Source organism: Vespa crabro, chromosome 4, assembly GCF_910589235.1.
Source record: "Vespa crabro chromosome 4, iyVesCrab1.2, whole genome shotgun sequence".
Classification (NCBI taxonomy): Eukaryota; Metazoa; Arthropoda; class Insecta; order Hymenoptera; family Vespidae; genus Vespa; species Vespa crabro.
Window position 1 is genome coordinate 4299839 of NC_060958.1, and position 16106 is coordinate 4315944.

At 29.7% G+C, this 16106-nt stretch overlaps 1 protein-coding gene across 6 annotated transcripts; it reads right to left on the minus strand.

Annotated features, from left to right (window-relative positions):
• Positions 1-1057: 1057 nt before the first annotated feature.
• Positions 1058-15514, minus strand: LOC124423263 (hrp65 protein-like). 6 transcript variants are annotated; one of them, XR_006942041.1, is made up of 13 exons: positions 15056-15514; positions 13987-14160; positions 13696-13914; positions 13193-13494; positions 12588-12883; positions 12312-12502; positions 12019-12157; positions 11545-11564; positions 3648-3695; positions 3472-3560; positions 2986-3069; positions 2701-2768; positions 1058-2239 (listed from the first exon to the last, which is right to left on the minus strand). XR_006942041.1 is itself a non-coding variant. In XM_046960802.1 (9 exons), the coding sequence occupies exons 1-9, from the start codon at positions 15305-15307 to the stop codon at positions 8128-8130; spliced, it is 1782 nt and encodes a 593-aa protein (XP_046816758.1). In that variant the 5' UTR covers positions 15308-15514; the 3' UTR covers positions 6702-8127. The 6 variants fall into 6 exon arrangements, 4 of the variants coding, with proteins under 4 accessions (XP_046816758.1, XP_046816757.1, XP_046816756.1 ...); XR_006942042.1 differs by having other exon boundaries at positions 1058-2625; XM_046960802.1 differs by lacking the exons at positions 1058-2239; positions 2701-2768; positions 2986-3069; positions 3472-3560; positions 3648-3695 and adding an exon at positions 6702-8343 and having other exon boundaries at positions 12019-12130.
• Between the last annotated feature and the right edge of the window lie 592 nt (positions 15515-16106).

The following is a 16106-nucleotide window of genomic DNA, read 5'->3' on the forward strand; positions in this document are numbered from 1 at the left end:
TGCCACGCGCGTACACCATATGCGTTGATAACTTACAGAAAGAAATAATTGAATTGTTTTTATGGATTAAGAACAAGTTGTCTGTGATCTACAATAATTAAAAGAATATTTAATAAGTATTAACGAATAATGGAGTTAATTGAAGCGTTGGTGACACCGAAAACAAAAACAAAAGAGAAATTCTAGATGAGAGAGATGTGTGAGACGATTGTAAGAGTGAAAAAGGGGGAAGGAAAAAGACGGAAAGAATAAAAATTGGGAAAAAAATGTCTCCCTGAGGCAAGGGCAAAGCAATACGATGATATAGAAAAAATAAAATTGCACTAACGAAGTCACTGCAAAGGAATTCTAGATGAGATATATTATACATAATATTTAATAGAGATTTACGATGAAGAGATTTACTTCAAAAATAAAAAAAAAAATAAATAAAAAAGAAAAGTAAAAGAGAAAAAAACAATTGCTGTTGTTAAAAAAAATTGTACTGAATAATGCGATATAAAGAGAAAAAAATATTAAAAAAAAAAAAGAAAAAAAAAGAAATAAACGATTAACGACGAAAAGTGCGTGCTAAGTAAAAAAAAAAATAATTAACACTTACTCGACTAGCACCAAGAAAAAATTAAGGAGAAAGAAATAAAAAATTAACGAAAAAAAAATAAGAAAAAAGAAAGGTTTGGCACTTGATCGTCGCGGCTAAAAAAAAGTAATACATAGATTTTAGATAGACTTATAGAAGCGCAAAAAACACCAAAAATCGTTCCTTCCACCCGCTCCGGCCGTGTATTTGATTATCAATTTGAAATATATCGCATCTCATACGAAAGACAAAAGCTCTTAAAAAAAAAAAACTAAAATATATGCGCACCTCAGAAATGCAATTAGTGCGACGTTTTACTAATGGAGACGTAAGAAACAAAGAAATAATAATGAATAATAATAATAATGAATAATACTAATAATAATAAATAATAATGAATAAAGAAAAAAAATACGCCATTTGTCTCACCGAGTAATAAGTTGTTCAATGAGTGTTGCGGAAAATGTTCAAGAATAATTTTTGTACAGTTTTGGCACACATGAGAGAACGTGCAATGTCATCTTTATATTTATGTACAACAATGTTTAATTACCGTAAATTTTTCGATATTATTATAAACTATGATCGATTTCGTGTGAAAGTGTATATGGCTTTTTCTGCGGTTAACAATAAAAATGTTGTCGAAGCTTTTTTCACGACACACACATTTTACTATGATTGTTCAAATCATGAGACAAGACACTCCCTTTTCTAACCTCTCCCTGCTCATTTTATTTCCCCATTATTGAAATACAAATGAAGTACAAAGAGGTGTATGTGTGTATATATATACACACGTATATATTAAAAATCAAAAAAATTTCATTTATTTCTCACAATCATGTACATCGGTGGCCATTAATTCTAATTTTAAATTTACATCACAGCCATTTTGATAAATTGTATATTAATCCTTGTACTATGATTTATGTCGTGACGGCACATGCTAAAATCAGTCGGCAGACAAAATTTCTAATGCATCTGTAAAAATTCAATCACGGACTCACTAGTGTTTTTCTGATACTTGACAATGTCTGACAACGATTAACAAGTATGACTCTCGATTTACCTTAAAATGCTTCTTATATCCTATATATTACTTACGTAGTTCTATAATATACGTACTATGAGTCTAAACTCGTGTTTCTTATATTTATAAGGCTTGCAAAAAGCATATACATAACTCTTACACGATATTATAGAGCAAAGGGTTTAAAAGGAAAGTGCATTCTATCTCCTTTAAAACAATTTTTACTTCGAGTCTACTATTTTCAATTGGAGATATATATAAAGTTAGCATGGTAGCAAATAGATGACAAATATATTCTAGAAATAATTTATATAGGTAAACATCTTCACCCTTTTTCAAAAAATTATATAAATCAGTGTGCCACGTAAAGTAAAGAAGAAACATTCCTTTTATTCATAGAGTAATATATCTCAAGAACTAATATTCGTAGATACTTCGAAAAAAGGATCATTTATGAAGATAGTAAATGTTAGTTCATAATTATTTGTTACAAATAATTTTCATTAAGTTTCTTACTAATTAATAATTATAATTGAATCCTCTTCTAACTAAACGTTGTTATTAATGGCCACCGATTTATTTATTTAGCTCATATATCTCTTCGTTATGTAGATTCAGTTATTTTCATTCTATAACAAACAATAGAATAATATATTTTTTAATGTAAAATAATCAGATACGAAGATTCGTAGATTTTTGTCTTTTAGGTATCAGTTTTTGAACGTGATTTGTCATCTTTAATATCAGGACTCTAGCCAATAGTTCATCAGTTAATATTATCTTCCATGACAATGGAGGAGAACATACGACGACGTTACATTCCAGATTCCAGGCAAAATTCCAACCGTGCTTGCGAAGCTTCGTTGGCATTCTCGATCGCCAATAGCGCGGTCATAAGTTACGAATTTGTGGTCTACTATAGATACGTAACAATTTATATCGAACTATAGCAAACATATTTGTAATAATTTCATTAAACATACATTTACGGATAGATTTTGGCCATAATCTGAAACTGTATCATAATCGTATTTTTTACTAAGTTTTATTTTTCATTATTCAAAGTAATAATTGAAATCATTTTAATTACCGCTGTATCATTATCGCCATCATCCACGAAAATTCTTCCTTCCAACAATTTGTAATTCAATGTGAAATCTGTAACATACATTGATTCTAGAAAACAAAAGCAATATCGTACAAAAATAATGTATAAAAGGTTATCGTAACTTCAGTTGATTTACACGTTGGGATTTAAGGTTTGTCATCAGGCTTCAGTCCCGAAAGGAATCATCATTTTGTTATTTGTGAATTTCATTTTAAAATAGAAATAACGAAATTTCTCAATTTTTGTTTTATGTATTTGATTTATTACCTTTATTTCCATAAAATATTTCCATGCGCAGTGTTATACTCTTTTCTGGATATAGAATACGGACTCGATAGCATTTTCCCATTTCTATTGAAGAAAAACAAAAACTTAGATTACTTATTCTTAAATAAAAATTCTTGCATTAAAAAAAAAGGAAAGGAAGCAAAAAGAAAAATTCAACTACGTTAATATCAGAACACGTTGAGAATACTATCATCGTTAATTTCAGTTGAAAGTGTTCATCACATAAATAATTGAATATGAAAAATATCAATTCTAAGAAAATAGATATACGTATAAACATTCAAACATTCTACGATGAAAATTAGAAATAAGATTTCTTATCCAAAGACAATGATCAATGAAACGCATCGAACGTTTCCAAACATTAATATTTACGCACGACCAATGTTCGTTCATTAATGACTACAGAGAAAATTAGACATAATTTCTGTTATTAGTTTTGATCTAATGCTATCAAATACATACTTTTAAAAATCCTTAATTTCCCTATCCTGGACATGTTCCATTATCATGTGCTTTCCCGATCACACATTTCTTCATTCCAGTAAGTATAACTACAATCAAAGCGATAATACAATTACTATCCAAGTTGTTAAAATGATGTATTATTAATTTAAAATTGTATTATTAATTTAACTAACCTCGATAACGATAATCAAATTGTTTCTTCAACCAGCAGCTGCTATAATCTGCAACCATACATAATTATAATAAGTTACCGTCATATTAAAGAATTAAAAAAAGTTACGTTTTCCTACAAATTTTCAAATTTAATTTATCGTTTTTGATATATTCTCGAGGGAATAATTATAACTATAAATAATGTCACGATAGCGATAAGGTATTTTAGTGATTAATTTTATATATCAATTAAACATACAACAAAAAGTTTGTCGTATTTCAAATTTTTAATCTTTCACACTTTAGAGATATCAGAAATTGATAAAATATATGTATAACAAATAGTTCCACCAATAACTTTATATTTTATAAATATTAGAGACTGTTTTCGTTAGTAGATACCGTTTTTAATCGAAATATATCAATTTTTAATAATTCATTGGTCGACACCAACACATTATGTATGTTTTAATAATTATCATAATTATTGATTATAATCATCAATTAGAATTTCTTTTCAGATTTGTGGCAAGTAAAAATCTTTCCGACAGAGTTAAGACGTATATATATATATAGATACTTTTTTCATGTATATAGTTTTTTTATTTTTTTTATTTACTTTTTTTACTTTATTTTTCATAATTTCGACATCACACCCCCAAAGAAGAGAGAAATAAACGATATTGGTATAATCGATTATTCGTCAAATATTGTTTTCAGTCGTACAGCCCAGATCACAATTACAAACCCAGACAACCATTGTCAAAGCATGAGCAAAGATAGGTCGGTTGTCTTGAGTAGAAATAAACAAGGTCTAGGCTGATGAAAATTGGATCAGATAAAAACATTCCCTTCTCACAATTTTTATGCAGTCTAAGTATCGTATTTCATCTTAATGGAAAATATAAGATTTATCGGGATTTATAATCGTCGTAATTTTCTATCAATCGCAATTAAGGATTAAACGACAATATGTATACATATATGTATATACACAGATTATAAAATCAATGAAAAATTCAAACAGCTCTTTCCTGTAAATGACAAACAGGTTATAATCTCTCTTAAACGAATAATAATAATAATAATAATAATAATAATAATAATAATAATAATAATAATAATAATAATAATAATAATAATAATAATAATAGTAATAATAATAATAATAATAATAATAATAATAATAATAATAATAATAATAATAATATTAGTAATAATAATAATGGTAATAATAATAATAATAATAATAATAATAACAATAACAATAATAATAATAATAATAATAATAATAATAATAATAATAATAATAATAATAATGGTAATAATATATTTCGCTAGTTTTTGCCACAAATTCATTCTCAAACGTCCCACCCGAAATGTTAAAATAAAATTATGCTTAATAACATTTGTTATCAAAATCTACTCACCTTGTGACGGTAGTTTCACATTGACTAGCAGTTTCAAGTAAGTAAGCCTATCTTGTGAGTGCTGTCTCTCCTCCGTTAAAAGACTCTTGATTAATATCATTCAGTGTTACAAATGCATATGTAGAATTGTTGTAACTGTAATCGCAGGCATTTTAATGAAGGTGTACTCTTTGAGAAACAGAGTCAGTCATCTCATTTTTCGTAAGAGAGAATTGCACGAACAACAGAGAGAGAGAGAATTTTGTTGTTCGTTCAACTTGATAATAAAATAATTTTACAATCAAGCGAATAACGGGAATAAACATATTGTTTATATCTTCCTCTTTCTTCCCTTTCTATTTTTCGTCGAACGACAAGTTTGTCTTTCATTTCTCTCCGAATAATTATTGTAGATATTGTTTATATCGATAATTACACATATCATTCTTTTCAAACAAAAAAAGGATATGTTCGTAACTAACGAATTTTTTCCTCGTAATCTTAATTATCTTACAACATTCGATTCACTTACAGGAGACACTAAATAATAATAAATATCTACGTAATTTTCTATTCTATTTTAAATCATAATATTTTAAATCATAATATACTAATACGTGTAACAAAATGGATGTTATTTCATTTTTTTTTCTTTCTCTCATTAATACTTCCTTCTATCGGATATGAAACAAAAGGGGAATTAAACGTAATAAAACCAAACAAAGCAAAATGAAATGAAGTAAAGTAATATAAAATAAAATAAAATAAAATAAAATAAAATAAAATAAAACGAAATAAAATAAAATTAAATTAAATAAAATAAAATAAAATAAAATTCCATGGATAGAAAAAAAATCATAATAAAAAAAGATATGAAACTAAGCAAATAAAATAATGTATGTTTAAATCTATGTATCTATATATATCATATTCTATTATAAAAAAAAAAATTAAAGAGAAAAAGTTAGAATTTATAATGAGATATATGTATATGTTTTAAATATAACATGTAAATATGTAGTCGAGGTCAAATAAAATTAACTTCATAGAAAAGTTAGTTTTAGTTTAACAAGATAACGATACGAAACGGACGCCTCGGAATATCTTGTCTATAAGAATATATACAGAGAAATACTACTCAAGGGTCTCATTTTTTCAGAACATATTTTATCGGTACGTATATATAATCTATCTAATCGAATTTAATTCTTTTTTTTTTATTTTCTTTTTTTTTATTTTCTTTATGCATTAACATTCAACTTCTCTTTATATAATCATTATCAAGGTTGATTATCAAATAAAACGGTCTATTAAACACGGGTAAATTAATTTAATTAACCTGCGAAGAAAGACACTTTAACGATGTTTAATGCGAGGTTAGATTTTCCCATATCTTTCTAAAAGATAGAAAATATTAATGATAATTAAATAAAGAGACAGAAAACATTACGGATCATAAAAAAAAAAAAATCAATATTCTCGTAATTGAGAGATTACTGCAGAAAGATCATTCACACGACTTTCTTTGTGTGTGTGTGTGTTGTGTGTGTATATATATATATAAAGAAAGAAAAACAGAGTTAATCATATATAAAAGTTCATGTTAGGATCGTCTCTTGTGCGACTCTAGCTGTAGAAATCACATAAAGAGAGATTCGAGAGATATTTGTATGTTCATAAAACTTTATTGATAAAATTATAGTTCTTGTCAGATGAGATGATTTCTCGTTTGTTATTTTATTTTTCTTATTGTTGTCTTTGTTTTTTTTTTTCACAAAAGTCCAATGTAATGTAATCTCGATGAAATTAATCCGTCGTTCAAAGCGTACAACAAACTTTACTTTACAATATAAAGTATATTTCACTTCGTAAAGAGCACGAAATAGAAATTGTACATTTAATGTCTGCCGAGAGAATAGAGATTAAAAGTTTTGGTTAATGTCAAATATATCAATCTTATAGATTTCTCACATGATTATTTTTGAAGTACATGCGCACCGAAACAAACTCTTAAAACGTACACATTTTAATATATATATATATATATATATATATATATGTATATATATATATAAATCTTTCTCCTTTTTATACGATATTTTGCTCGAAAAATAGGCAAATGGAAGTATGTCGTTCTCGGTCCAAAAGGGAAAAAAATGCAATCTATATTATATACGTAGCATGTATGTATGCATGTATGTTTGTATATTATGTATGTATGTATGTATATTATGTATGTATAACCTAATGCCTTAACTTAGAAAATCGTAAATTATAAATATATTTTGTAGTTCGATATTTTTTTTTGTTCTTTTTCTTTTTCCAGCAAAAGTATTTCGAGCACAGAGAACATCGGTCAGTTTGTGTGTGTATATATAATATATATATATATATATGTATGTATATATATATACACATACACACACACACATACGTTTTGTATCTCGTTGCGTGATCTACTTTCTTATAGTAGCTACTACTCCATTTCTTCTTTTCATTATTTTTTTTCCTTTTTTTTCAATATTTTTGTATTCATTTTTTCCTTTTTTTCATATGCGGACGATATATCTGACACTTTTTTCTAATCTTCCCTTTCTTCCCTACATATCGTTGTTCATCGATTCTAAAGAAGACTAATTTTCTTTCCCTTCGTTTCATTATTTGTATCGGACGTAAAAGGCATGATGTACTTCTTTAGATTCCGATAGATAGTAAGAAAGAGATAGATAAAGAGTTTATTCATTCATCGGTTTATATATATATATATGTATATATAACACACACACACACACATATATATATATATAATACACACATATATATTCCAGTCATTATAAAAGATAGATAGAAATAGTGATAGAAATAGAGAGAGAAAGAGAGAGATAGAAAGAGAAATAGTATCAAGAATGAAGCGAATCGTACAACGAAAATGATCTGTATGTATGTCTCGAAAGAGATATTAAAGATAGAGATATGGAGAAGAAAGGTGTAATATTTTACGCGGTTTTTGTTTTGCTTTTTTATCTTTTCTTCTTTGTTTTCGCTTTTGTTTTTCTATCTTAAATTTCATTTCATACTTTTCTTTCTCTTTCTAATAACGTCTCCTTTTATTAGGATAATCGTCTTGACGATTTCGATCGTTTCCTTGCCAACGTCCACCTCCGCCACTACCACCACGACCGCCACCCATATTACTCATATCTACTCTCATATCCATCAAATCCATGATTTGTCCCCGATCGTCGCTATAGCCACCGCGACTACCACGATCCATGTTATTGTATGCGTCCATAAACGACTTTGGATCCTAACATTCGCAGCAAATGTGATATATGCGATACACGATATTATATAGCAATTAATAAATCACGCGGAACGATATCCCGATTGATCCATATTTTGGTTCGTTTTTTTTCGTTTTTAGGTTTCGTCAAAGAGTTTTGTTTTTTGTTAATGATGTCGTAGCGTCCGAAAGAGTAGTACGTTGAGATATGATCACCGACGTGAACGGTACAATTGTTTGTTTTCGTGTGTTCATTCAGATAGAACAGGACACCGAGAACAGAGTTTTGGATGTACCATAAATAGATTTTCGCACGTTTTTTCAGGGCGACCATCCACATGTTTGACAGCAGCGCACAGGTCATCGTCACAATTTTCGTCAAATCACATAGAAAAGAAAGGGGAAAACACAATGTTAGATGTTGCGTGCGTGGTTTATATAATATGTATAAGTAGTAGTAGTAGTAGTAGTAGTAGTAGTAGTAGTAGTAGTAGTAGTAGTAGTAGTAATAGTAGTAGTAATAGTACTAATAGTAGTAGTAGTAGTAGTAGTATTATAATTGATATAACATATTGGAATACGTGAGATATATATTTATTGTTATATCTATTCACTTTTAGACGCATATTATTCTTTAATGTTTTCTTTTTTTTTTAAATCAGCGTCTTTCAAAAGAAGCGTCTCTCTATATATATGTATATAAAATATTTTCCTATTTTTATTTAAACATCGATTTCTTAATAAGACCAAGCAAATGCCCAATGCAGACACAATGATGGATATTGTTTAGAGAGCGTACGTAGTTTCGTCTTCGTCATAGGTTGTCATAGGTATTTAGAAAGAGAAGCCATAATGGTACGTGATCGTTATTAAAATTAGATTATGTTAACGCGAAAATGTCTATTCATAAGACCATATTGCTTAGGTCTTGAAGTATATAAAACGCATTGATACAACAACGCTTCGTGATCGAAGAGTTTAAAAGAGTATGTTTCTAAAATGCTGTTAGCATTTTTTCGTAGTACTAGAAGTAGTTTTCGCTAAAACAAAAAAATCATATGCAATATAGTATTGAGTATTTAAACGATATACTCAAAATAAAACGTGAATGTTACTTCAAATCGGGGAAAAAATATTATTCATAAACTTCATTCATTAAAGATTTCTTAAAACATTTTTCTTTTCCCTTTTCTTTTGTTAAAGATTCACATTGAAAAAAGTATACTATATTAGAGTTAAAGTTTTATAGCGATATTAAGAGAGGTCAGATTTAATATTCCTCATTTTTGATAATGATTAAAAAGTATCGAGTGCTAGTAATATACCTTTAATTTTTGGTTTTATATAATATTAAATTATATTATAGTATTACCCCAAGGACAGATAATTTTTAGTGTTTAGAGTCTGAACACGGTGTGAGGAGCAAGGAGATTTGATCAAGATCTCCAAGCAAACTCTACGTACTATACAGACTCTAGAGAGATTTTCCATATTTCACATAGTTCATTTAAAAGAATTATTCACAAAGAACACATCGTGTATATATATATATATATATATATATATATATATATATAGAGGGGAGGTGGGGGACATTAAAATTAAGAGATTTATGTAATCCAATAAAACTGTGAGAGTAAACGTATAGAACATTCTCTAAAATGTCTGATAAAATTGGGCATTGCTTGGTCAGCAAATAGTTACTATGGAACTAATCCTTTTAAAAGTATTTCTTATATATTTAACATTAAACATTGAAAATTAAATACGAAATCAATTTCAGTAGAAAAATATTGTATTCATAGAAAATTCAAAGTTCCATAGTAGATGAACACCTAAATCTTAACTGAACTAGAGAAAAAAACAGAGTCTCCTGTCTGCAAGCATGTGGAGAGACCAAACGCAGCAAGTTTCAATTTCAGTCCTAAGTTAGAAAAGTTAAGATCGTTACGATTGAAGACAAAAATTTCTTTATAGAATTTCTTTACATAGATCATGGATTAATTAGAGATCCTAAGTGTATATATATTTTTTTCCCCCAACGATCTGAAAATATATTTCAAGTACTATATAAAATCACCGATTACGATATCTTTACCCCCAAGTTAAAGTTCACAGATCTCGTGAACATAACTTTCACTTTCTTTTTTTTTCTTTATATTATATTATTTTCCTAAAGAAAATGTCATAAAAATGGGCACATATATTATTATTCCATGCATATGTATACGTTCACACATTGACGTGCTTTCGATCGGGAGTAGAATCACAAAAAACGATAGATATATATTCCCCAACCCTAACGAATTAAATTAAGAAGACATCACGAAGAAAAAGGCGGCAAAGAAAATTTTAGATTATCGAGTCATGTAGAAACTTGGGCAACCCTAAAAAACCTTCAAGAAAATTCGAGATCAGAAGTATGACGCGTTTAAAAAATAGCGATGTTTTTTCCCCACTTCAATTCCTTGATATAACCCATGAACATTATCTTAAAAAAATATTTAAAAGATGTTATCGTATAATACATCTTGCATGATATAAGAATGAAGATATTGAAGAAGTGTTATAATGCTTAAAAATGACAAATTATTGTCTTGATCGTCGTATTTCAATATTTCTAAAAAATATAAATATATACATATAGTTGTTAACTGTTATAAGTAATTAATATGCAGAATGTTTCTTATTTTAATGGATGTTACTTATATATCTTTCGATACCCAATATAACGAGAGATGTTCCGTTTTTACATGCTCATTGACGCCTCCACATGTTAATGCCTCTTAAATATTATTACGAAGTAATTTTACAAATGTGTGTGTGTATGTATGTATGTGTTTATGTGTGTTCAAAAAAGAATTGTATCAATAAAAAAAATAAATAAAACATATCTGGCAGTATTGCAGACATTAGAACTCTGTTATATCAGACAGCATGCTCACGGGGATATTATGGAATATACCACTAGAAAATATCGAGATATTGGCAGTGGCAGTTTCTATCAAACTGGCTGCAATATTTTCATGCAAAAAAAAAACCTGTAGTTTGATCTTCCCGATTTACGGATTCGCGGCATATGTAGTCGTAATTATTTGTGATTATTTCGTCAAAGTAGAAATAAAAAATATAGAAAGAAGAAGAAATAAAACTTTTCAAGATAGAAATGTAAAGATATAGATTAGAACTTATAAAACTAGATTGTAAATGCAAAAGATACATTACCACTGGCATACTGCTTCCACCTGTAATTAACAATAAAAAAAAAACATTTACAATGTGATTGCAAATGATTTTCAACTTTTAATCATTCCACTACTGCTATTAACTAATATTTAAGAAAATTTAACATTTGTTGCTGTAGACTCAGATATTATTAGCAATTATATATATGTGTGAGTATTTATAAAAATGAATGAATGATATAGTCCCGTAAGATGGTCATTTTGTTTCTTAACACGCTGCCGCACACTTAATTTGACGATCGTGTTCAGAAACACATTTTTCAATTGTTTATAATTGCTATATGAAATTGAGCGTCAATCGTCATGTGCAAGATGGCTTATAACCGTCATTTACGGCAACGTGTTGAACATATAAAATTAAAATTCTATTTCTTTTCAAATAGACGAATATACGATGTAATTTCAAATCATTCAAATTCAATAAAAGCATAGTTAAAGAAAAAAATTAACTTACCGTCCGGTTGGCCATAACCGTCGCGATCACTATTACTAACGGAATCATAATTCTTTCCGCCTCCGAGACCACCACCACCACCGCCGCCTGCACCACCACCTCTCATCGCTTGCTCCTTAAAAATAAAAGGAGCAGAGCCCTAAGTATCGTTAAACATTAGATTTTTATAAAGTACATTATACCGAACAATGCATTGTAATTAAGTATTTATTTAATCGCTAACGGTTTATTTTTTTAATTAAAATAATAATCAAAAGCGAGACAGGAAAACGAAATTAGTTGTTCAAACTCACCTGCATGAACAAATTATTTTCTTGTTGTCGCCTGTGTAGTTCTTCTTCTTGCCGTCTTATACGGATTGCCATTTCTTCTTGTTGACGTCTCCTTAATTCTTCTTCTCGTGTTCTCTGTTCTTCCGCTTGTCGTTCCTTCATTTCCCATTCTCTCTTCTGTCTTTCTCTATCAGCTTCACGCATACGTAATTCTGTAAATAATAATTACGATATGAATAATATTATTAAAAACTTCTGATCTACATTTTTTTTAAGACAAAAATATCAAATACGTACGTTCTCTAAGTAATTCAGTTTCATGCTCGTATCTTGCAAATTCCATTTGAGCTTCTAATTTTTCTTCTTCCATTGCCATTTCTCGTTTTAATGCTTCTTCTTTTTGCTTATATAATTCATGTAACTGTTTCCACCTTGTTCCATATTCGTGTTCAAAACTACCTATTTGCGCGAATCTTGGTCCAATTTCACGAGCCTTGAAAAATTCGGGATTCTTACGTGGTAAATTTTTATCAGGATAACCATCGATATCGTCTTGTTGTTCAAAAGGTTCGACAACTACAGGCCGAAGAGATCTGAAATTAATTAAAATTATTAGAATATAAATATTTATCATTATTTTTTTGGAAATAAGTGTTCTTAATAATAATAAAAAAAAAAAGAAAAGAAAAATTGAATAAATAAATAAATAAATAAATTTGTATTCCACTTTTTGGCACACAGCACAAAGAATAATAATCTGCCATGGTTCCTATATATGTGGAATATATTTTTCTATTCCCCTAGAAAATATTTACGGCACTTGCTGATAAAGAAATATTTATCACAAGCGTGGCTTCGGGGCTTCATGAAGATAGTTAAATAATTATTTTTAATAAACTTACGCAGTAAGGAAATAACACCCTTCCGTACATTTTCTCAAAGCAAGTTGCGCTGATGGTTTTCTGCAGTATTCAACGATACCTTCACCCGTAGACTTCCCTCTGTCGTCAACAATAACGATTGCACGTTCGATTTCTCCAAATACACTGAATGCCCTCTCTAGCAATTCATTCGAAATCCATGGAGTGAGATTCTTTATTTTTATCGTAGAAGAATGAGGAGCGAATCGTACTTTAAGAGCACGACCTTTACGCATAGTTCCATCTAACTCATGTTTCGCTTTTTCTGCATTTACTCGATAATCCTAAAATAAGCAATAAATAAACTGTATTAGAATTGAATTCGTTTAAGAATACTGCTAATATACATATATATAGTTAATACGATCATCAAAAATTTACAGCCATTAAGTTTGTATCATAATTGTATCAAACGGTAATTATTTTAATCATATCAGCAAAATATCATAACGCGTATAGAGTATCTAAAAATTAAAGTAATTTACCATTCTAAGAAATGCAAAATTCTTTTCCTTGTTCACAAATAGTTCGGATATTTCACCATACTGTGCGAACATCGCCTGGATTTCTTCTTCGGTAACATCATTTGTAAGATTACCAATATATAAGCGATTACGACCACTGAATTTCTTTTCTGCAGTTTCTTGAGGTGGCAACTCATGTGTAGGGCCACTTATAGCCATTATCCGTTCCATTAATCGATCCTATAACAAAATGTCTAAAAGCTTCGTCCAAAAGTCTTCTTTATTCACTTACTTTAAAATTTAAAAACTTACATCTTGTGAACGATTTCCCATATTTCGGTCTCCACCTCTGCCGCCTCTACCACCACGCATACCACCTCCACGAGCTCCCATACCACCCATACCACCCATTCCTCCCATACCTCCCATTCCTTCCGACATTGTATTATCTAAGCCACCATCTATCATGGAATCACTCATTTTCATCTAAAACATTTTTATTGAATTTATTTATCAAATATCTCTAACAAGAAGTATAAAACTAATAAATTTATTGGCACTTTTCAACTTTTCCTTATTTACAAGAAAAAAATCTCAAATACACAACATAATTTATCGCATATGAAATATATATTAGAAACACGTGTTCCTTTATAGTGCGCCATCTATAGAAGCATCGCGTCGGTATGCAACCATTTTGAGACGTGCCATTCTGTAAGATTACTAATGGCGTCTAAAAAAGATCGATAACCCAATGACTCTACTTTTCTTCAAGTGAAAATGTTCTACAAATTACATATAATCATATAGTAATGTTATGCATTTAGATAATAAAAAAAATAAGTTAGGAATCTTTTAATATCTTACGGATAATGAAACAATAAAATATATCTAAACTACTTTGGCTGGTGTGCAACAGGACAACTCATACGTATAAAATGAGGTATTAGAGAAGCCCAAAAATAATATATAAAGTTGATATAGTTAATACGTTGAGAAACAACGATCGTGAACAAAGACGATATGCGTCTTATTTCAAATAGAATCTTTAAACAATTTCATATAAGTTCCATACATATAATCTTTAATCCTATAAAAGTTACGTAGTAAAAAAATATTAAATTCTGATCGTAATTTTTATTAGGAAGCATGCTGAGAAGGGCACAAAATTATCGATAAGAAACGACGCGTGGACAGAATAAAAAATATGGCCGCGAAACGAGACGCATTGTGACCAATATTCAAAGATCTCGTCGCATAAATATGTATATCATATATATATGCATATATATCATACATATATATATATATCACAAACACATATATATAGAGAGAGAGAGACAAAGAAAGAAAGAAAGCAAAGAAAAATGAATGTTCTTACCGGTCCATCGTTTCTTCCACCCATCATTCCACCGCCACGTCCGCCGGAAAATCTTGTACCTCCTTTTCTACCACGAGGTCCACGGTTACTTCCGCCGCCGCCGCCGCCGCCGCCACCTCCTCCTCCTCCACCACCTCCACCGCCACCTCCACCTCCGCCTTGAACGTTCCTTTCTCTTGCATTATTTTCGTTTGTCTCAGAGGATGTGTTCGTTATGTCGGACTTTACGTTTGGCGTCTCCGTTCCCGCCATATTTTCTATAACGCGTGAGACTGGTTGAGGATAATCAGAGGAAGGCACGTCTACCGATCGAAGCCTCCTCTTTCCTCTCCTTCGCCTTCGCGCTAGATACGTAGCAGCTCGTTTCGTAGTCGTCCTCGAAAAGTGGTGGCACCCACTACGCCGCTCGACAACGAAGAGAACGAAGCCACGCCGTGAGAGACTTTCTAGACCGTTTCCCCCCACCTTCACGCTATTCTTTCAATGTGCAATGCATTCTGGTCATGGCATTCAATGCATCCGATTGGTCAATGCAAACGGAAACAACATTGCCTGATTGGCCGTAGACATCGAGGTTGCCACGCGTAGAATTTCATACGCGTTAACTCAGTACTGCCAACGTTAAATTTACGAAGTTCCTTTCCACGACACATAGACGTACCAAAAGCAATCTTTTTTTTAACGGCTTTCTCTCGTTTCGATATGACGTCATAAGGAATGTCGAATGACGCTCACTTTCGTGCGTTTCGTCATCAGTCGGGCCTTGCATTTTGCATTCTCTTACTCGACATTGATTTATTCTTATCCAACCATTTTTTCAATTTTATCGAGTTGTGATATTTAGAGTCTATAATCGATAGTAAACGATTTTAAGCGTAAATAATAACAGTAATAATAGTAATAATAGTAATAATAGTAATAACAATAACAATAACAATAATAGTAACAATAACAATAATAATAATAATAATGATAAGGATAGTAATAATAAGAATAAAAATAAGAATAAGAATAATAGTAATAATTCTCAAAAAAATATGAACTATTAATT

Coding starts and splice junctions, on each gene's coding strand:
- LOC124423263 (XM_046960799.1), bottom strand. CDS start 15,307: ATGGCGGGAACGGAGACGCCAAACGTAAAGTCCGACATAACGAACACA. Junction 13,495..13,695: donor ATTTTGCATTTCTTAGAATG/GTAAATTACTTT, acceptor TGCTTATTTTAG/GATTATCGAGTAAATGCAGA. Junction 12,158..12,311: donor AAAATAATTTGTTCATGCAG/GTGAGTTTGAAC, acceptor AACGATACTTAG/GGCTCTGCTCCTTTTATTTT.